The sequence below is a fragment of the Microcaecilia unicolor genome, chromosome 1 (assembly GCF_901765095.1).
Source record: "Microcaecilia unicolor chromosome 1, aMicUni1.1, whole genome shotgun sequence".
NCBI classification, from domain to species: domain Eukaryota; kingdom Metazoa; phylum Chordata; class Amphibia; order Gymnophiona; family Siphonopidae; genus Microcaecilia; species Microcaecilia unicolor.
The window spans coordinates 216,845,466-216,869,377 of record NC_044031.1 but is presented as its reverse complement, the minus strand read 5'-3'; the positions used below and the strand labels follow the sequence as shown (position 1 = coordinate 216,869,377).

Genomic DNA, 23,912 nt, shown 5'->3' with positions numbered 1-23,912 from the left:
TTGTGGAAATTGTGAACCCCACTTGGCTTTGCGGTTGGTGATAACCTTCTCCATTCCACTTTACTCTTTGTAGATATTCAATGATACACATATTTACAGAAGAAGGGTGCAATATAAAAGAAAGCAAAGGGAGGTGTTGACTCCAGTCTAGAGCATTAAACCGAGGGCATAGTGAGACAGTATTCAGTGGAAGAACGCAGAACATGGGTGGGCTCCCATGCACACTCCAGCACACTGGCAGGGACTAGGTAATAAGAGAGGACAGGAAAGAAGGAACCCTAAATAAGAGGACTTTTGTGAGTCAATGTTAAGATAATATGTTGGATTCAATAGATAATGGGGAGTCACTGGTGTTTCATTAAAATGGAGTAATGTGATCGTGTCAGTGGGCATGGGAGAGCAGGCATGTTTGGACAGTCTGTAATCCTTTAAGGAGAATGGAAGATAGATCATATTAGGGAAAGTGAAGCATTAGAGCATCAGCTTTCCTCAGAAGAGATTAATAACTATGTAATCACAGATAGTCTGGTCTTGTGATACAAAAAAAGAAGGTCTCAAAAACTCAAATAGAAGATATAACCTCAGGTTTATAAACTTGCTCAAATCTTCTAATGTCTCACCTTTGGATATGTTTAAGAAATACTTCCTAGGCATGTTGAAAATACATGAGAGTTGATTCCACCCACAACTAGGGCTTATTAATCTCTCAATAGGGAAACAAAGAGAGCTAAACAGAAACAGCTCTTGGCCAGTTGAATATTTTTACTGCTGTAATTGTCTATTGCTTATGTTTGATTTATTCTTACTGTACACTGCCTTGAGTGAATTCTTTAAAAAAGGCAGTAAATAAATCCTAAGAAAGAAAGACAATATGGAGTCTCCTATGGGCCATCTCATTGGGACTATTCAGATAGTATGAGGGCGGAACTTGGGCTTTCCTTATTTCAGTCGGTGATATCCAGCTGCTTTCCAGGTAGCTATATGAATAAGTTAGGACAGCAAAAACCACATAACTATCTGGATAAACAGCTGAACGTTGCTGCTTTCCTTATAGCATTACGGGATTGGAGGTGCTATCCTTAAGTGGATCAAGGGTTTCCTCACTTCAAGATCGTACCAAGTGAAATCAACAACAAGTATTTCGTCACCGTGGAAGGCTCATTGTGGAGTACTACTACTACTACTACTACTTAACATTTCTAGAGCACTACTACCGATTCTCTTCAACATAATGATGTCCCCTCTGGCAAACATCTTATCCAAAGAGAGCTATCACTCATTTATTTATGCTGATGATGTCACAATTTATATCCCCTTCAGACGTGACCTCTCAGATATCTCCAAAGACATTGATTGTTGCTTGAACATCATGGATTTATGGGCTAACACATTTTGGCTGAAATTGAACACCGAAAAAACTCATTGCCTTATTGTCTCATCCTCATATAATACTTAAAAGCCTGCTACCCTCGTTACTTCAACTTATTCTCTCCTTATTTCTGATAACCTTAAAATTTTAGGAGTTACTATTGATAGCCACCTTACATTAGAGAGTCAAGTTATGGCCGTTATAAAGAAGATATTTTATTCGATGTGGAAACTAAAACGTATAAGACCCTATTTTCCAAGGGATATATTCTGCAACTTGACGCAATCATTGGCATTAAGCCATTTAGACTATTGCAATGGATTATATGTGGGTTGTAAAGTTCAGCTTCTGAAAAAACTCCAGACAGCCCAGAACACTGCTGCCAGATTGATATTCAACAAAACGAGATATGATAGCGTTACATCTCTTCATCGGATACTACACTGGCTCCCAATTATGGACTGTATTACCTTCAAACTTTGTACTCTAGTCCACAAAATAATCTATGGTGAAGCCCTGGGTTATATGATTGATTTACTTGGTCTTACGGCGAGGAATAGAATCAGATCATCTCATAATTATATGAATCTTCATTATCCCAGTTTATTTTTATTTATTTATTGCATTTGTACCCCACATTATCCCACCTTTTTGCAGGCTCAATGTGGCTTACAGAGTGAGGTTATGATAAAGTCAGTACATGATTTAAATACAGTTGATCATAAGCTGAAGTAAGAGAGGTGATAGATGGGCTGATGTTGGGTAGGTTGTATGAGAAATGTTTTAGGTGTGTTTGGGTGATTTGGGGGATGAATTGTATCAATGAGGGTGGTTATTGTAAGCTTTGTTAAAGAGTTGCATTGGTCTTAAATACAAAACCACCTACGCGTGTAATTTCTCCTACTTAGGAATGCAGATGTGGAATGCACTACCGAACTGTGTTAAAACGCTGCATGATCATCAAGACTTTAGGCGATCTTTAAAGACCTATCTGTTTTGTAAGGCCTACCCTACTGATGCTACTCAATAGACTCTACTTTATATTGCCTCAAAGGACAATTTTATTCCTTATTATTTTATACATGTACCCCTCCCTTACCTGACCCAATTTCTTATTGTCTAGTAAGCCACATTGAGCCTGCTTGTGTGTGGGAAAATGTGGGATACAAATGCTGCAAATAAATAAATAGCCAGCGCTGGGTCGCCACCGATTACGTATATTCAGCACTGCTGCTTCTGCAGATAGTGGTGCTGAATATACATAGATAATTCAAATGCTGAGGCTGGCTTTTCAAACAAATGCTAACTTTATCTTTTGAATATTGACCTGTTAATTACCTGCCAGATACTGGAGTCCCCATCAACAGAGGAGATTCTGAAATATGTGTTATTTCCTGGAGCCAGATCAAGACAACAAGATGAATCATTTGTAAGGCAGAAGATACATATTGTTTTTGTCTGAATATGTATAAAGCTTTTTACATTTTTGTAAGACATTTGTATCCCACATTATCCCAAACAGAGTTGAGGTTCAATGTGGCTTACAATCCAGTTACAAGCAGGTACTATCTCTGTCCCTAGGGGCTCACAATCATGCTACTTGTACCTGAGGCAATGGAGGACTAGTGACTTGCTCAGGATCACAGGTTGCTGCAGTGAGAATCAAACCCAGGATACTGGGATCAAAGTCCACTGCACTATTAGGCCACTCCTCCATGCCATCCAATGTGCATGTAAAACAAGCTTGAGGCAGAATCACAATTGAACCCTGATCAGCACTGTAAGAGCATGTCAGGCTTGACTTTCTCACCAGTAGCCTAGTGGTTAGAGCACCAGTCTTGTACTCCAGAGGTAGCCAGTTCAAATCCTACTGTTGTTCCTTGTGATCTTGGGCAAGTCACTTAGCCCTCCATTGCATCAGGTACAAACCTAGATTGTGAGCCCTCCTAGAACAGAGAAATATCCAGTGTACCTGAATGTAACTCACCTCAAGCTACTACTAAAAAAGGTATGAGTAAAACCTAAATAATAGATAAACATTCTTTTTTTTTGCCACTCTCTCTCATCCCCTTCTCTAGGCAGATATATTTAGTCATTCTGTGTATAAAAACAGCCAAATTTATCTGTAGAGCTGTCAGATAAGAAAAGCTCTGATGCAGCCCGCACTGCATAAGTGCCTTTAAATATCAGCACACTAGTGTAAGAAGGTTAACCAGAGAATAATAATCTATGGGGTCGATATTCAAGGCAATTTTATTGGCCAGAAACAGCTCTTGGCCAGTTAAATCACTAGTTTGGGACTATTCACTGATACTCAGTGTTACTTAACCAGTTAGTGCTGCTGAATATCACCACAGCCCACTAAACTCAAAACCAGCTACTTTGTGGGTGGTCCAGGGATGGAGTCAGCACTTATACGGTTAAATGCCAATATTCAGCACTTAACAGTCGAAGAGGTCCTTTTACTAAGCCGTATAAGGGCCTAAGTGTGCCCAACACGCGCCAATTCCAAGTTACTGCCCGGCTACCGCGTGGCCCAGGCAGTAATTTCATTTTTGACGCGTGTCCGATACACGCATCAGAAAATATTTTTATTTTCTGGCACGCAGGTGGTAATCAGCATTTGGACATGCGTTGATCATTACTGCCTGGTTAAAGCGTGAGACTTTACCGGTAAGTCAATGGCTGGCGGTAAGGTCTCAGACCCAAAATGGACGCACGCCAATTTTCATTTTGCCACATGTCCATTTTCAGCCCCTCAAAAAAGGTATTTTTTACAGGTGCACTGAAAAATGATCCTGCGTGCGGCCAAAACACGTGCCTGCACTACCACAGGCCATTTTTCAATGCACCTTAGTAAAAGGACCCCTAAGTTTAGCGGGCAAATTGAGCTGCATAAACGTCAGTCCTGTGTTTACGTGGTGTCACGACTTATGCAGTTAGGGGCTGAATATTGCACACTTAACAGGATATGAGATAGCCGGCCACATAAACCTCAATATTCAATACCAGTGCCCGGACATGGCCCAGCATTGAATATCCAGGAATAAAGCTGGTGTCAGCTAAAAGAAAATGCTCACCACCACCAGCTGAATATCGACCCCTTTATCTCTACTTTATAAAGTAGAAAAAAGAAGGAATTCCAATGATGAAATATGGTTTTGTAGCTGGAAAAGTATAAGAAAACATTTTGCAGACATTTACATTATTTTTCTCTTACTGTGCAGGTGGCTTTCTAATTCCCTACCTCATCATGTTAATCGTAGAAGGGATGCCACTGCTATACTTGGAGCTAGCAGTTGGGCAACGTATGCGTCAAGGGAGTATAGGCGCATGGAAAACCATAAGCCCTTATCTCAGCGGGGTCGGTATGTTATTTTGTCATTCTTGTGTATAGCTATTAACCCTAGAGTCCATTTCCACCTCTCACGGCAACTTTCTGATGTTATATTTAATTAAAACTTTCACAGGTTAAAATGGCTAGGTGTGGTGTCCTTACCAGTTGGAATGAAAGATAATACACCATGCATTATATTATACCCAAAAACAAGAAGCTGAACCTGGGAACCAAATGGTCATAACAGCATCTTGTGTCCCTAGTTCTAACCACTGTAAGGACAGAGAATTAGAAGTCACTTTGAATAGCTGGTCCTTCGGTTTGCTGCTTCGCAAAGGAGTTAAGGATCGCTCTACCCTTGGGAGTTGGGCCTTCAGTAGGGAAATAGAGGTCATATACTGGAAATTGACTGCAAGTAAGTACATGGATATAATATGATATTTTTTTATGCTGTTTTAAAACATTTGCAAATTTATTCAGACAGGCCAGAATGTTTCAGACATGCAGAAAACAAGGTCTCCCTAACTCTCATTTCTGATTCTGCCCCCATAAGGTTATAGACCTATCTAGATATGTGACTTTTATTCACCTTCCTGAGGCCTCTCTTTTGCCTATGTCATTCCCTTTTAGGTCTATTTACTAAGGTGTGTTAATGAATTAATATGCATTAAGCACCAGGTACAGAATTCATCCCTCTGTCTTGCTCCCCCTTAGTTACCTTTCTCTATCTTCTCCCCTCACACTCCACTTTGTGCTCTCACTTCTCTGTCTCCCCTCCCTTGATCTCATCTCCAGTTCCTCTCTCTTGGTCTCACTCCACCGTCCTTCTAAGCAGGTCACTACTTCTTTCAATTCTCATAGCTGATCGGGTCTAATGAGTACAATGAATCAGACAGCTATAGGAGATAAGGATATGAATAAGCTTAGTAGTGTGGTTATTGTGGTTTGCTACCTCCTCTTCTATATCACACAACTAGCACTGGAGTGGAGACACAAACGGAGCCTAGGGAGGGAAGAGCACATCATTTGCCTCCTGCTGTCAGCAACTCCATGGAACTGGCTCTGTCTCCCTCCTTGTGCTACTGCCTGACCAGGTGCATCACCTGCTCTTCTCTTGTCTTCCTTCTATTCCATGCAAACCCATCTCTTTTATTTTCTTCCATCTACCAATAGCCCCGTGCAGGTCATCATGCCTTTAGGTTTCTGCAGGTGCAACTGCCACAAGGCTTTGGGGCATGGTGTAGACATACCGGGGTGCCTCCTTTTAGGGATCTCAATGTCATGCAGTGAGAGTCCATTCTATAATGGAATCTGGGTGCCTGGATTCCATAATAGAATATTAGTGTAATCCAGTATTGGGCTGCCTAAAATCTAGGTGCCCACACTTACACCAGCCACAGACCTGGTGTATTGCATCACATAAATCTGACTGGGTCACACATAATTTACAATATTCTATAAGATATGCATGCAAGCGGTAGCACTGCCCATGCCCCTCCCATGCTCAGTCCATAAAAACGCCCTCCCCCCACCTTGCATTTACGTATTATGCCACGTACATCTGCCCTTACAGAATGGCACTTAGCTGCTTTGTTGCCACTTACCTGCAGAAGCACAGGTATACTGTACATTCACCCATGCAACTGGTGCTGAAGTGTGGGCACCCAGTTGTAGAACTGCCCTTTATTGTTCACATCATCCTGCTTGCAAGTGCATTGTTACATCAGCAAGGCTTAAGAATGGAGAATGGAAGTGACCGATTGTCCTGGCCCTCTTAAAGTGTACAAGTGCTATATTATCCAGGGAGTATAAACTTAGGACATCAGCACATGGAAGAAGTCTCTGTTCTTTTCAAAATTTACTTTAGTGAATAAATGTAGCTAATATACTCACAGTTTGTAGATTCTCAGAAGCTTGTTGCCCTAAGGCAAGAGACTTCATAGTTCTGAATGCTGCAGCAGTAGGTGGAGGTAGAGTTTTGCAGAGAAAAAGGAAGGCTTTATGGTAGAAGTGGGAGAATTGGCAGGTAGATGAAGGTAGTTCAGAGGTGAGGTGTTGAGTTGTGCAGTATTGGTAAAAAGGCAAGTTCACTTCATGGGAGCAGAGAAGCACATGCTTCTGAGCCAAGATTGAGCTTGCAGGGACAAAGGGACCAAAAAGAACACCCACAAGGCCAGAAGGTGTGGTGAAGGAACCAATAGGGCCAGAGCCTGAGACCAGGTTGTACAGAAGGTCATAGAGGGTAGTCCTTGATTGGAGAGAGAAGTCATACCCTTTCTGACCCTCAGAACAAAGATAGTAGAGATAATCATGAAATAAAAGCAGATAGGCAAAGGACAAGCTCGGATGAGAGAAAGAGGAGGCCTTTGCAGGAGAAAAGACCATTAGTTATACAGATAAGCAGGGGTGGTTGCAGTACATGTGACACTACATTACACACAATGCATTGCTTACATACCATGGCAGGAAGTGACCGCAGCACTAAAATCCTAAGAAGTGAGAATAGCATTAAACACATTTTAGAGCTATGCTATAAAAACTAGTATAGGGCTATCGGGGGCAGAACACCAATCAGTGCACAATATAGCAAGACTAATTGATAATACCAGTTGCAGTACAGACATCTGTGGTCTACAGGGTACACAACTGCAATAGAAATCCTCCTTCAGTGCCTATTCAGTGCCTAATTTCTTTGTCAAAATCAGGGAATAACAATGAGTGCGAGTCACCATAAGGAGAAGGCACCCTGATTCGAACAAGGAAGTAACGAGTACAAGGGGCAATTCTTTAAAGGATGTCAAAAGTTAGGCGCCAAGATGCAATGCACCAAGAGCTACTTCAATAAACAGCATTTGAATGCCCGGATTCCATTACAGAATGCTAGCACAAGACAGCATCTATGCATCTACATTTAAACACACCCACTTATACCTGGTCAATTTCAGGGTTTAAAAAAAGTTTGGACAAATTCCTGGAGGAAACGTCCATAGTCTGCTATTGAAACAGACATAGGAAGCAACTGCTTGCCCTGGGATTTGTAATATGGAGTATTGCCACGATCTGGGTTTCTGCCAGGTACTTGTGACCTGACTTGACCACTGTGTGGAAAACAGGATACTGGGCTAGATGGACCAAATTCGATCTACCAAAATCCCTAGCTGCTTTTCAAAAGCCATAATATCATTAGGAATCTCATTATTTAGAAACAATGCTCTAGCATTGCTTATTTTAGACTGAAAATCATCAGCCAATTGTGAGGAAGTAGGAACATTATTCACTGTTGGACAAGTGAATTGAGCTGTATCTGTCAAGGTCAAGACTAAATGAAAAAGAGCCTTAATATCCGAAACATCATTACCCATATAACTAGAATACCAAGTTGTACACTTAGCATTTAAGGAAACTTTATATTTATAGATAGCTGATTTCCAGTTCTTATATATCTCAGAATCTGATGTTTTCTGCCATTTTTGCTCTAACCTTCTGCATAATTGCTTCTATAAGAATAAGTCAGAATCATACCACTTATAGCTCTTCCTAATTAATTTGGTCTTACTCTGTAATGGAGCAATTTCATCTAAAGTAGTTGTACAACATGATTTCCAATTCATTTCAAAGTTACAATAGTCTTCGAGACGTTCTATTTGAGAAAACCATTCCCAAAACAGACCAGAATCAATATTTCCTCTAGAGAAATAAGTTTTACTACATTTTTGTCTATTTTGTCCTAGTTGTTCCCATTTCAGTGGAAAATCTAACAAAAAAATGATCAGCCCATATGACTGGAGACCAAGAGGGAACATTAAGAGGCCCTTTTACTGAACCTTGTTACAAATGGTATTATCGGGAAAAAAAAAGATAGATATTTTGCGTTTTCAAAAATGATTACATTTGCTATTTGGATTTGAGACATTTTATGTGTCTAAAGTCCGACTTAGATGTCATATCTAAAATGCCCTTCCATATTGTCAACACTCTGCTGAAAAGTTAATGGCACATAAAAGAATGACCTGACACATCATTCACAATTGCCCAAAAGAGCTTACATAAAGCCAAGTTTTCAAGGTTTTGTAAAACTGCAAATAACTATCTGAACTTCTTATTTCCTCTGGCAACTGATTCCACAGATAAGGGTCAGAATAACAAAAGGCCCAATTCATAGTTTATGATAACTTAACTTGGGATAATGGCAGAAGTTCCAACAAAGTTCGCCGTGAGGACCAAAGCTGCCTTTTAGGAACATATCTTTTGATCACTACAGGAAGGTAGCCAGGAACACCCACTCGAAATGCTTTAAATAACAAACATAAAATATCTTACCTATCTATATGTTCCATCTTTGCTTATACCCTACACTGTCAATTAAAATGTTCTACTACGTATTGTGTTGACATTTTAAATAGTATACTATCATACTTTCTATTGTTATTTAAATATTTTGTTTTACTGCTGTAATTGTCTATTGCTCATATTTGATTTATTCTTACTGTACACTGCCTTGGGTGATTTCCTTCAAAAAGGCAGTAAATAAATCCTAATAAATAAATAAAAGTTATTCTTGCAGTTACTGGCAGCCAATGAAGCTCAGCCAGGACCAGTGTTATATGGTCAGTTCTCGATATACCTGTAATCATGCCTGATGCAGTATTCTATACTAACTGTAACCTTTTCAAACAAATCTGTGACATACCCTGGAAAAGCAAATTGCCATAATCCAATCTGCTGGTCACCAAAGCATGTGTAATTTTCACCATATTAGTGGCCTTAATTGACATATCATCCTTAATTGAAAATGACAAGACCTTGACCACATCACTGACCTGAAGATTAAATTTCATTTGATTATCACAGTGAAAAACTAAAGTAATAAAATCATGGACAACTGTAAAATGTTTCCCGTGTAGCAATGGCTTAAACTCTAACGAATTGGATGTACGAGAAATCCACATGACCACTGACATATCCATAAAGAGGAGGAAATAGTCTAGTGGTTTGAGCACTGGCCTGACAAGCAGGGAAGATAGGCTGAAATCCTGCTGTAGCTCCTTGCGATCTTGGACAAGTCACTTAACCCTCCATGACCTCAGGTATAAACTTGAGATTGTAAGCCCTTCAGGGGCTACTGTACCTGAATGCAAATCACCTTGAGCTATTACTGAAAAAGAGATGGTAGAGAGAGAGGGGACCCCCTACAAGTACATAAGTACATAAGTATTCCCATACTGGGAAAGACCAAAGGTCCATCAAACCCAGCATCCTGTTTCCAACAGTGGCCAATCCAGGTCACAAATACCCAGCAAGATCCCAAAAAAGTACAAAACATTCTATACTGCTTATCCCAGAAATAGTGGATTTTCCCTAAGTCCAATTTAATAATGGTCTATGGACTTTTCCTTTAGGAAGTTGTCCAAAACTTTTTTAAACTCGGCTAAGCTAACCACCTTTACCACATTCTCTGGCAACAAATTCCAGAGTTTAATTACACATTGAGTGAAGAAAGATTTTCTCCGATTCATTTTAAATTTACTACATTGTAGCTTCATCGCATGCCCCCTAGTCCTAGTATTTTTGGAAAGCGTAAACAGACACTTCACATCTACCCATTCCACTCCACTCATTATTTTATAGACCTCTATCATACCTCCCCTCAGTCGCCTTTTCTCCAAGCTGAAGAGCCCAAACCGCTTTAGCCTTTCCTCATAGGGAAGTCGTCCCATCTCCTTTATCATTTTCGTCACCCTTCTCTGCACCTTTTCTAATTTCACTACATCTTTTTTGAGATACGGTGACCAGAATTGAACACAATATTCAAGGTGCGGTTGCACCATGGTGTGATACAAAGGCATTATAACATCCTCATTTTTGTTTTCCATTCCTTTCCTAATAATACCTAACATTCTATTTGCTTTCTTAGCCGCAGTAGGGGTTATTTTCTTAATGGAGGAAAGCCCATGAGGACTCTTACAGTAGCACAGCAACATCATTGTCACTTTGCTAATAGAAGTTACCAACTCTTGTTCTATAATATTGGGGTAAGTGTAGCTTTGCAAGCAGGAATGAGAGACTCAGGGGTAATTTTGGATACATTGTTATCCTTCCACTCGCATATCAAAGCACTGGTTCATAACAGTTTCTTCAAACTATGCATGTTGAATAAATTGAAATTATTTTTGAATAGAGATTTTATTTATTTATTAGGATTTATTTACCGCCTTTTTGAAGGAATTCACTCAAGGCGGTGTACAATAAGAACAGATCAAACATGAGCAAAAGACAATTACAGCAGTAAAAATATTCAAAAACAATACAAAGTATGGCATGGTATACTATTTAAAATGTCAACACAACACGTAATAGAACATTATAAGTGATAGCGAAGGGTAAAGCAAAGATGTAACATATAGAAGGGTAAGAAAGTAGGAAGAGTTAGAAAGTAAGGTGATTGATTTAAAGAAAGTTGCACATGAGAACACAGAAATGGTTAAATGTTATCTCAGCAAGGGTAGGAGTGAATAAACATATCCTGCTGCAGTATATGCAGCCTGAGTACTCCTTGTGTGTGTGAATGAGATTAACGAGTTAGTTACTTCTTCCACTAAAGGCCTGGTTGAATAGCCAAGCTTTCACCTGCTTCCTGAAGTAGAGCTAGTCTTGTGTTAAGCACAGCCTTTCAGGCAGTGCATTCCAGAGTGTGGGGGCTACTCCGGAGAAGGCTCACTTGCGGGTATCACATCGTGTGATGTCTTTTGGAGAGGGTGTGGTTAGTGAAAGTCCTTGGGATAGGGTTACCATATGGCTCCAGAAAAAGAAAGACAGACTGAGTCAGTCTGGGTTTTACTTCCATTGCTTTCAATGGAAGCAAAACCTAGACTGGATCAATGTGTCCTCCTTTTTCTGGAGCCATATGGTAACCCTACCTTGGGAGGACCTCAGTGTCCTTGGCGGTGTGTGGAGGATCATCCTATTTTTCAGGTACTCAGGGCCACTTCCTTTCAGGGCCTTGAAGATCAGACATAGAGTTTTAAATTTAGCCCTGTATTGTACTGGTAGCCAATGAAGTTTTTGCAAAAATGGTGTGATGTGGCCACGTCGCTTGCAACCTTCTATGAGTCTTGCTACTGCATTCTGAATCAACTGGAGCTGGTGCAGGCCCTTTGTAGCCCTTGTGTTGCTACTTTATGTGTTGTGTTATTTTTACGTTGTCATGGAGAGGTGGACTAGAAATAAATAAGTACATACATAAATAAATGTTGGTTAATTGCTATGAATGATTACAGCCCGGTGGCTTTATTGGAAATCTCTCTTTAAAACACTTGATGCAAGGTCATTCTGAACAGCACTCCAACTCCTCAGTGTTTATTGCTTTATGGCCCGTCTATTCCTTTTCTTTTATTGACCCAAAATAACTGAGATAGACTGATTGAACTGGGGTCAACCACCTGAGAATCTACTGTGGTTATAATTAGACATGGGTGTATGTTTTGAAGACCAGAGGGAGACACTAGCCAGATCACATTACAAAGTGGTTAATCTGTATCCTTTTGTTTTTAATTTTATAGTCATAATTTTACAACATTTAATCATGCAAATAACAGTGTAGAACAAACATTCTCTGTTGCCTAGATAACCATTTAATAAGTAGAGGAAAAGACTTCAGAAACTCCCCAACAGCTGGTCCAAATTATAACAGGACCGCTGATCGCTCTGCTCTGCGTGGCCAATTATTCAGCTCACGCTGGCGGGGATCCTCATCAGTCCAAATCCTCTAACGCACTGGCACTAGCAGTAATATTTTTTACATTTTTTTTCAATTTTTCTTATACGTGCTGTGCGGTATACATATAAAAAGAATACTTAGCTGTGGCTGTGCTGGAATAGTAGCGAATGTCCGCACCCAACAGCGAGCCCCTGTTTCGCTCTACACTTCTAAGGGGCCGGACCTTACATCTTTTCACAGCACCTACAGTAATAAAAAGAAATCTTGACAATTGAAAATATTTCTTATAAATGGAAAAGAAAAATATAATCCAATATACACAAGAAAAATTAATTTATATGAAATATAATCATCAGTAATACTAATGGAATAATGAAAAGGAAAAAAAAAAGTTAAGTAGGACAACACTTATAATTGGAACATAGAAATACACAAGGAAACTTATTATCAGGTGCCAGCCTTAAACAAAAATTAAAGCAAAGTACTAATTCACATTGGAGGAGGGTGTTGAAACTATTTTTGGAGTAGGAGTTTCTCTGTCTGAAGAAAATTCTTAAAATGGTCAAGATCTAGGAAAACAAAAGTTTACAAGTCAATCTTGACAAAACGTTTACATGGAAACTGTAGGAAAAACGACCCTCTGATTGCCAATAACTGATCCTCGAGAGCAATGAAGGCTTTTTGCCTAAGTTGAGTGGTTCTACAGAGTTCATGAAAAATTAGCACATTGGGCCTGATATTCAGACCACCGGAGGTAGCTAGGCTAACTCCCGTGGTCAGCTCTCAGCCTGGATATTCAGTGCTGGGCCCTTTCCAGTGACCGGCACTAAATATCCGGTTTATTTTTGGCTGCTAAGAATATAACCGGTCAAGCTGATATTCAACACTGGCCAGCTAAGTTTATAGCAGCCAAAGATAGACCCTGCTACTGACGCAGCCAAATTTGGCTGCCAAACTTAGCCAGCGATGCACTGAAAATCGGCAGATAGCCGGATATATCATGCAACATAACTGGCTATGCACTCAGCGCTTTCCGGGGATATTCAGCAGGAGAAAGATTACTTATCCCTCTTGGTTCAGAGTTCCTGCAACTTGTCCCAGACACAGGCTTCATAGGGTAAATATACAGTCACTTCTTAACTTAGGCTCTTTAAGTCTCTCTCTCTTATACACTCCACAGGGTTAGGTAACATTCACTGTCTTAGCTCTGAGGTTCGTACTCCTTCCTCACTGAAGCTTGACCTGCTAGTAGTTATGGGCAGTGGCGTACTAAGGGGGGGGGCGGTGGGTGCGGCCCGCCCCGGGTGCACGCCGCTGGGGGGGGTGCCACGCGCCGGTCAGTTTTGTTGTTTCCATGCTCCCTCTGCCCCGGAACAGGTTACTTCCTGTTCCGGGGCAGAGGGAGCATGGAAACAACGAAGCTGACCGGTGCACAGCACCCCCCCCCAGCGGCGTGCACCCAGGGGGGGTTGTTTCACCGGGGTGGGGGGGGTGATGAGGGGGTTCACGATGCACCGGGGGGGGGGGGGGGGCGCATCGGCGACCGCCCCGGGTGTCAGCGCCCCTAGGAACGCCACTGGTTATGAGAGTCCTCTGCACTCATGTTCTCTCTCTCTCTCTCTCTCTCTCTCTCTCTCTCTCTCTCTCTCTCTCTCTCTCGGAAACCTCTGTATCAGGGCTTCCCTCTCTCTAAACTAAACTAAGCATACCTGGGAAGTAAAATCAAATACATTATAAAAGAGAATCTAGCATTAAACTTTTTTCAAAAAGTTCTCAAATAGCCATGTTTTAAGGGTTTTTCTAAATAGCAAAAGACCATTGAAAGATCTAAAAATGCCTGGGAGCTCATTCCAGAATTTTAGTCCCATATAAAAAAAAATGAGGATTGGAAAACTGACTTAAATCTGACAAATTTTGAGGTTGGGAGATGTAAAAGTAAAGTATTCCGTAGTTTTATGGTGCTACCCTGACAAGAAAGAGTAAATAATGACAGCATATATTTGGGAACGAGACCATATAAAGTTTTTAAAATGATTGTACGAGCTTTAAAATATATCCTAGCTTTAATGGGAAGCCAGTGGCCCCTCACCAAGAAGGGAGACGCCCTATCATACTTTTTAGCAGAATGGATCAAACGAACTGCTACATTTTGCAAAGTTTGCAGCCTCTTTAAAATTAGTCAGGGCCGCCAACAGGGGGAGCAAAGGGGACAAAATTCCCCAGGCCCAGGCCTCCAAGGGGGGCCGGCGCCGGGGTCTCACTCCTTCTCCTGCTCCCAGGCCACCTGCGCTGCAGTCCCCAGTCTCACTTACCTGCCCTCGGCTCCGTCGACAGCCCCCCTCCATCCACCACCGGGCCCCCTGCATTCAAATCGGCAGTGCCTCACCTCCGTGTGAAAGCAGCAGATTGTCTCCCTTTGGGCCCTCCCTCACTGTGTCCCGCCCTCGTCTGAGGTAACGTCCTGTTTTCGTGAGGGTGGGGCACAGTGAGGGAGGGCCCGAAAGGAGGCGATCTGCCGCTTTCACACAGAGGTGAGGCGCTGCTGATTTCAATGCAGGGGGCCCGTTGGTGGATGGAGGGGGGCTGTCGACGGGGCTGGGGGTGGGCGGGTGGAGAGCGGGGACTGAAGTGCCGGCAGCCTAAGAGTAGGAGAGGGAGGCGATGGGGGGGGGGGGTGGCAGCGGCGGCAGGAGCCCCGGGCCCGGCTCTGCCCCGGGTCCGGCTCTGCCCCGGGTCCGGCTCAGTCTCTCGGCGGCCCTGAAATTAGTTGCCTGCATCTAATAAAAACTACATTATGATAGTATTGCTGGCTTAAAATCAAGGCCTGAATAACCAACCTAAGCTGTAGGGATTCAAAGCAATGTCTAATCCTTCTTAACCTTCTCAGACTGAAAAATACTCATGGCATTTAACACCCTCCTGGCCTGAGCCCCTCCCCTCTGACAGCCTCAGTCTCAGCAGACTAGCGCCACCTGCTGAAAGGTAGCTGAACTGTAACCTCAGTGAGGAAGTGTTTCTAGGGATGCCTGCTACAATGTCACTCACTCCCTCACAAACATTTAAGAAAAAGGGTTAATGCAGAAATTGGTAAGTTGGTCTTATCATTGGGAGGTTGTGTCTCAACTCATGAACTGATAATAGTAAACTGTTATGGTCTGTATCGACCTGATGGGGTCCATCTCTCCAAAATTGGTTTGAACACTCTGTTAGTGATTTTCAAGATGTATTAGAATGTGTTGGAGAACGTTGCAGGGTCGCAGCTGTTGGTGGGAGCTGAAGATTCGTGAGTCACTGTCTTCACTTGAGGTGGTTTGAAAAAGCATGCCCTGGAATTTTCCAAAAAGATAAGTTTAAGTTAAGTATTTAATTTTGAGCACAGACTGCATATTTTCTTGTGTTAAAACAGAAAACTCTGGACTCAATTTCAGCAATACTAAACTAAATAGTCAAATAACAAGCTAAATCTTCATAAACTATATATAGACTTATATCTATGTGCAATGTGATATCTTATTTTTCTTAATTTTTTGTTTTTTATTTTTTATTTTTTTATTTTCAAAAAATGGAGAAAAAAGACCTCATCAGTCCCAGCATGACGATATTTTCATTCAATTTCTCAATCGATTTAATCGTCTGCTTGTTTAGGACTCCATTATAATCCTTGGTCTTAAAAAAAACTCCACCTTTCTTTTAATACTACTAAAATTATTCAATTTCAATGTTCAATTTCATTATTGCAGTCGTGATTGTTTTCAACAATAAATTTAACCTGATGTTACTTAGCTTTTTACTCTGCCCTACGGGGCTCTCCGTTTCGCTATATATTATCTTATATGCTTCATCAGGGGACCAAGTAACGACTGGCAAATCACAATTCTCGATGTCTACAATCAAACAGAAAGGATATCACATCAATTTTCATATAAAAAGGCTAGATGTTATATTTTAAACAGATACAAACTCTAACTACCAACCTTAAAACATGGCGTCTCCTGCTCGTATGACACCTGTAGTGAAAACACTACCCGGAAGGAGTTGCTCTTATTTGTAGTCTTATGGTTTATTTTCTTGTGTTACCACTTGAGGATTTGAGTTTCGTTCTGGTATGAATAATTTATGATGACCATCGATTTGAATGCACCTCGGTGTCACCGTGAGGGACACAGATGGCTGAAGTTAAGGGTGCTATATGCTTGGCTAGTATGATATCATCTAATCAAGTAGCTGAAATGTATTTATATATTTTCTGAATGGGCATGAGATTTATTGAGTACAAGTCTTCTTTGAAAATTTTTATAAAGCTGCGGTCCTGTTTCTCCATATATATTGTCTATGTGTAATGTGTTGGGGAAGGGAACTGGGATTGTGAATGGCACATGTTATGATGCTTATAGTTCTTCAGTGCTTCCAACCTGCCCTTAACTAACATAGACTGGTTATCTTTCAAAAACTTTAGCTCCATTTTTTTATTGCTTAACTGCAGATTGCCAGAGAACGTGGTGAAGGCGGTTAGCTTAGCAGAGTTTAAAAAGGGGTTAGACGGTTTCCTAAAGGACAAGTCCATAAACCACTACTAAATGGACTTGGGAAAAATCCACAATTCCAGGAATAACGTATAGAATGTTTGTACGTTTGGGAAGCTCGCCAGGTGCCCTTGGCCTGGATTGGCCGCTGTCGTGGACAGGATTCTGGGCTCGATGGACCCTTGGTCTTTTCTCAGTGTGGCATTACTTATGTACTTATGTCTTAATAATTCCCCATGTTAGTCCACTTGAAACTGCAGGGAAACATGGCCTATGCAAAATTGTCAAATTTTTTTCAGCAGGGAGTCTGTCAACTGTCCTTCTAGTGTCCAAAACCACCTCCAAGATGAAAACATTAGGGGCTTGATGCACAAAGCTTACTGTGCTGTTAATGTTTGCTTTAGACTGGTTCTAAGATGAAGTTTAAATAGGTTTAGGAGGAATCTAAGAAAATACTCTTTCATGGAAAGGGTGGTGAATGCATGGAATTGCTTCCCAGTGGAAGTCATGGAGACAAAGACTGTGTCAGAATTTTAAAAAGCGTGGGACAGGCACATGGGATCCCTTAGGAAAAGGAGGAGTTAGTGGTTACTGAGGGTGGACACACTGGATGGTCCATTCGGCCCTTATCTACCATCATGATTCTATGTTTGTATGGTGAAACCTGCGTCTCACTGCCTCCACCACCAGCTCAGTCTCTCAGGGTTGAAGCACCCCACAGACCAGGGCCAAATACAGTACATCCTTTTCTGCCTTCACTTTTCCCACTCACTCTATCACATAATTCACTATTCGAGCTTGGGAGTGGGTACAGGTCCAGAGTAGAGATCCAGGGCAATGGGGTGTACAGTTAAGACTTCATAAGAGTGTTCTGCCAGTCCTGGAAAGCAAGCATCTTCATTCTTGTTCCAAAGAATCAATCTGTATGCCAAGGCTTTGATTTTTTTTATGCCAAACTCAACTTTACTGAATTTCTGCAACCAGCAAGTAAAATAGGTTATAACTCCATCTGTATAGTTTTCAATCTTGACTCCAAACATCTCCTGTCCATTCGAGATTCTGTATTACAACCCCAACTGTCTTCCAACTTGATTCACATGGTAAACCCCAAAGTATTTACATATGTACAGCTCCACCTGTCCTTTACTCATCCCTTTGGGCTAGTAATAATCCAAGGCTGCTCCTTATATCTCTGATCATAATCCTTATTGTCTTCAGGCACAGACCCTCCAAGCTGTCCTCCTTCCCGCGATGCACTTCTCAGTGCTGCACCCTGGCCTTGAACAGGCATCCCCTGCTCTGGTTCTTGCTCCCGGACTGGGCTCCCCTTACCCACCTAGAATACCACACTCCTCCTCAGCTGCTACTCTTAGGGTAACATCTGCTTCTTTATTCAGCCTTGGTTTATTTTGCCTGTCTAGGACCCCCCTCTCCTCCAAGGGTCCCTGCGGGGGGGGGGGGGGGGGTACAGACAACCAAAAACCCTGTGTTCCCCTCTGCAATCCCTTTTATCAACTCTAACTGCTCCTCAATGATCAATCATTACTCAGAAGCATTTTTCTCCTGCAAGTTATTCCAGAACCACCCCATTGGGCTGGATTATCACACCTCTCAAACCTCGAATCGCTCCCCCAGCAACTCTGGAGAGTTACACACATGGGTGTAGCTGCTATGGGGCCACGGGGGCCTGGGCCCCTGTAAATTTGGCCCTGGACCCCCCTACCGATGCCCCTCTCAACCCCCCCCCCCCCCCCCCCGCCAACTTGCCGTCGCCGTCTGTGCCTTTGCTGGCGGGGGACCCCAACCCCTACCAGCCGAAGTCTTCTTCCTGCGTTTGGTTTCTTCTGAGTCTGACGTCCTGCTGCACGTACAACGTGCAGGATGTCAGACTCACAGAAACAGAACGAAGCCTTGTGATCTGCAGGGCTTCATTCTTTTTCTGTGAGTCTGACGTCCTGCTGCACTTACAACGTGCAGGACGTCAGACTCAGAAGAAACCAAACGCAGGAAGAAGACTTTGGCTGGCGGGGGGTTGGGTCCCCCGCCAGCAAAGGTACATATGGCGATGGATGGCGGGCGAGCAGGTCGAGGGGGGGATCAAACATGTTGGAGGTGGTGCTGGCGGCGGCAGGGGGGTGGCAGCGATGGTGGCGGGGAGGTCGGCGGCGCCTGGGGGGGCTAAAATTTGCCCCCTCACCTCTGCTCTGGCCCCCCTACCACTAAAGTTCAGATACACCCCTGGTTCCACATACCAAACTTTAGTAATCCCTATTATAATGAGGGATTACAATAGAATAACACATAAGCGGAGAACTCACACGTAAATTTAGGCACCACCATTTGCATCAGCAAAAACTTGATACAAATGTCCGTGCCTAAATTTACACGCAGAGCACCCAAATTCTTTAATTACACATGTAACTCAAAGCCATGCCCACAATCCACCCTGAAAATGCCCATGACCCCCATTTCCACGCCCCCTTTTGTGGGCTGCAGGTAAATTTTAGGTACTGTTACTGTCCAGGTCAGTGCCCAGTGGTACTGTCCAGTATGACCTCACAGTCAGTTAAACCACCTCCTCCCCGACTACAAAACTTTACCACTAGACTCTCAATTCTCAGGCAAATCTACTTTATTGCAATTCTCCCTATACACAAAGAGAATCCAGTCTACAGTTCAGCTGCCTGTAAGAACTGTGCCTATTGCAACATGGAGTCTATACACAGCCACCTCAGAGGCAAGTAGAGAGGTCAGATCTTAGTACTGCTGAGCGGCAAAGCTGTAAACTTAAACAGTGAGAAACAAAAAGAAAATGCCTTTTCAGCTAGGGTTACCATTCATCCGGATTTCCCCGGACATGTCCTCTTTTTGAGGGCATGTCCGGGGCGTCTGGCGGATTTTGCCCGCATGCACGTTTGTCTGGATTTCTAGACAAACGTGGGCGCGGGCGGGCGTGCATGCGGGTGGGCGATCGTCGCCTTGGGTCTGGTCTTGTCTCCTCTCCCCTTCCTTACCATGTTCCCTGGTGGTCTAGTGACAACTTCGGGGCAGGAAAGAGAGCCCCCTCTTTCCTGCCCAGAGCGCTGCCTCCCTTGTCCATCATCCTTCTCGGTCAGCTGGGGATTCAAAGTGGCCGGCGAGAGTTGACGTCTCGCGAGGCCGCTTCAACTCTCGGCGGCCATTTTGAATCCCCAGCCGAGACTGAGGAGGATGCAGGCAAGGGCAGGCAGCGCTCCGGGCAGGAAAGAGGGGGCTCTTTCCTGCCCCAAAGACATCACTAGACCACCAGGGCTAGATAGTAAGTGAGGGGGGGTATGTGATGGGGGGGGGCGCGGGGGGTATATGACGGGTGCAGGGGAGGGGACTATGTGATGGGGGAGGGGAATAGGGGGCGGAACGAGGACCCGAAAGGGGCGGGTGGGGCGGGGTATGGGCGTGATGGGGCGGGGCAGGGGTGTGACATGTGTCCTCTTTTTCAGAGGACACAAAATGGTAACCCTATTTTCAGCAACCTAAGGGAGAAGCCTCTAAGAGACTTGGGAAAAGGACTTGATCTAAGGAAAGAACCTAACCTTGATGGAACCACAGTGGAACTAAGAAAGATCGGCTCTCAGAAAAGCTTCTAGCATATGGCATGCAAGGCACAATCTGAGCCTCTCCCACCCAGCCTGCAGGGCAAAGGAAAAAAGTTGGAGTGAAGGAGTGGGCTAGTGGTTAATAAAGTGGACTTTGATCCTCAGGAACTGGGTTCAATTCCCACTGCAGCTCTTTGTGACTCTGGGCAAGTCACTTAACCCTCCATTACCCCAGGTACAAATGAGTACCTGTATATCAGGCTCATTTTCAAAGCACTTAGCCTTCCAAAGTTCCATAGGTTTCTATGGAACTTTGGAAGGCTAAGTGCTTTGAAAATATGCCTGCTTGTAAACCACTTTGAATGTAATTGCAAAAACCAGAGAAAGGTGGTATATCAAGTCCCATTTCCCTTTCCCCTCAGAGTTGACAGCCAATAGGGGGAAAGCTCCCAAGGAGGCAATCACAGGTACCCCAGTAAACAGTGATATTTATTACACAAACAGTGCAATTAAATACAAATAATACTCATATTAAATATGCATCACAATATAACACTAAATTATCTCTCTGACCTCGTGTGCAACTCTCTTTAAATTAGTCCCTTTACTCTCAGTCCTCTTACTGTCTTACCTATCTATATGTTCCATCTTTGCTTATACCCTACACTGTCAATTAAAATGTTCTATTATGTATTGTGTTGACAGTTAAGTAGTATACTATGCCATACTTTGTATTGCTGTTTGAATATTTTTACTGCTGTAATTGTCTATTGCTTATGTTTGATTTATTCTTACTGTACAACACCTTGACACACATACACACATAGACACAAGGAGTGGCACTGGCTACACATACTTTAGCAGGACATGTTAAAATTTAATCACCTCTCTGGCCTCATGTGCAATTCTCTTTAAATCCGTCCTCTTACTCTCTTATCTATCTATATATTCCATCTTTGCATACACCCTATGCTGTCTATTAAAATGCTGTATTATGTATTGTGTTGACATTGTAAGTAGTATACTAGCCATGCTTCGTTTTGTTATTTGAATATTTTTATTGCTGTAATTGTCTACTGCTCATGCTTGATTTATTCTTACTGTACACCGCCTTGAGCGAATTCCTTCCAAAAGGCGGTAAATAAATCCTAATAAATAAATAAATAGTGCCAGTAATTGCTTGTTAAAAAGCCAATTATTGGCACTAATTAGCTCATTATTCTATTAAATTGCAAGTACAAATTGGGGGCGTGCCTAAAATTGCATTCGCAATTTTTGGCAACTGTTATACGATTAGGGGGGTAAGCATGAATTCTACATTGGCAATTACACACATAATTGCTATTATAGAATACTAGTGCAAGTTCATATTTTAGCACCTAACTTTAGTCATGAGCACTTACACAATGTCAAAGACTGGTGTAAATGCTGGTGCCTAACCTTAGCGCGTAAAGCTGGGCATGTTCTTGACCTGCCAGTGCCCCTCCCACATCTACACACCTCTAACAGTACCTGTGCTAAGGTTACAGGATACCAGCTAAGGGCAGTTACTCAAGTAACTACAAATTACTGCAAATTAGTGCCAATTAACTCCAACGTAACTTCAATTATTCTATAACCTCTGTGTGCAATTTTGCGCACTAAGTGTGAAAATTTGCAAACAAGATAATAGAATTAAGGAAACACATATGTACTTTTATGTGCATACTTTAGGATATTTTTAGCTTATTTCTTAGTATTTCGCTCATGCCTAGTGCAAGGTGAGTTACCTTCAGGTACGGTAGGTATTCCCTGTCCCCAGAAGGCTCACAATCTAACAGGCCAATTCTCAGAATTCCCACGGTAAGCCAACAGTGCAGAAACCATACCGCCAGAAAAGCACAGAAACCTAGCTTGCCAGTGCTCAAAGGAAATGATATTCAAATTATATGTACGCTGTAAAAGCAAAAGCAAGGGGGGGAACATGCTTGGTGCATGCACAGAAGAGTTTCACGGTAAGCTCAGCTCCTGGGCACATGCGCCTCGCAAAACCGAATGTGAAGTGCACATTGGTGTCTGTTTTCTGTGCCTTTAAATATAAGCATTTCAAATTTTTTTAAATTTGGAACTCTTATATTTAAACGCAGGAAATAGGCACCAATGTGTGCTTTCATTATTGGGTTTGCTCTGACTCACACACATTCATTTCTCACTACCAGTGCTTAGGGGCTTGCACGGGCCTCCTTCTGTGTCCAAATTATATAAAAACCAGCAGATTTTAAAAGAATCATGAGAAATCCTCTCTTCACCACCACCAAGGGTGAGAGTGAGGCAAGTTCCAAATGACCAAGGCAAACGAGCAGTAAAAACATTAAAAACGAGCAGTAAAAACATAAAAAGTTTATTTTCCAAAGTGGAAGTGCACTTTGGCAAATAAAGTTTTTATGTTTTAGGGTCTTGGAGTCAGCACTTTGACAAATAAAGTTTTTATGGGTAATACGTGGAAAAATAACAGGCTGTACTGTAATGATGGGCTACATCTTTCTGTGATGGGAAAAAGGATCCTTGGGGAGAAATTCAGACAGTATGTTTCTAGACATTTAAAACTAGAGGGTGGGGGTGACAAAAGGAAACAGGGGATTTCGGAAAGTCACCCCCAGAATAAACATAATGGCAGAGGGAAAGGTCATGTAAATATAAAAAAAACACCCAAACTCACTAAGCACATGGAAAGCTATGTGCACAAATGCGCGTAGTCTAAGTAAAAAGGTTCAAGACTTGCAAGCCCTGATGTTTGAAGAAAACTTGGATATTGTTGCTATTACGGAGACGTGGTTCAACGATTCTCATGAATGGGATGTGACCGTACCGGGCTATAATCTTTTTAGGAAGGATAGAGAGGGCCGAAGAGATGGAGGAGTGGCTCTGTATGGTTGGGAGTTTTTTCCTTTATCTTAGCTCTATCTGTCAGGCAGGAAGGGAGGGTCTGATAGTGCGATGATAGTGGCACTGGTGTTGATGCTACAAGCTGTCTTATAGCTTACCGCTTGCACCTATTTCTGAGCACTATTCACACTATTATGCTATAGTGCAACCACGATAGGACACTTAAGTATACTAAGTTTATATATAGTACATCTGAACATGTATATGTTTCTTATTTTTTTATATAGATTAATATACAAAGAAACCTTTAGTTTATTGATCCCCAGATTATCTCGATTAAATTTTAACTGCCAGACCCTCGACCGTTCTTCTAACTTTCGGAGATCCCTTCTCATCGTTTCTACTCCCTCCAGGGTATCCACTCTATTGGCTATCTTCGTGTCATCCGCAAAAAGGCAAACCTTTCCTTCCAACCCTTCAGCAATATGTCTCACAAATATATTAAACAAAATGGGCCCCAGCACTG

The 23,912-nt window shown here is 42.3% G+C and overlaps 1 protein-coding gene across 1 annotated transcript in view; it reads left to right on the top strand.

Annotated features, from left to right (window-relative positions):
* Positions 1–23,912, top strand: part of SLC6A20 (solute carrier family 6 member 20) — a 140,711-nt gene that overhangs the window by 52,934 nt on the left and 63,865 nt on the right. Inside the window, exon 2 of the mRNA XM_030190010.1 lies at positions 4,597–4,737. Within this exon, the coding sequence (XP_030045870.1) occupies positions 4,597–4,737 (141 nt within the window). The remainder of the gene's footprint in view (positions 1–4,596; positions 4,738–23,912) is intronic.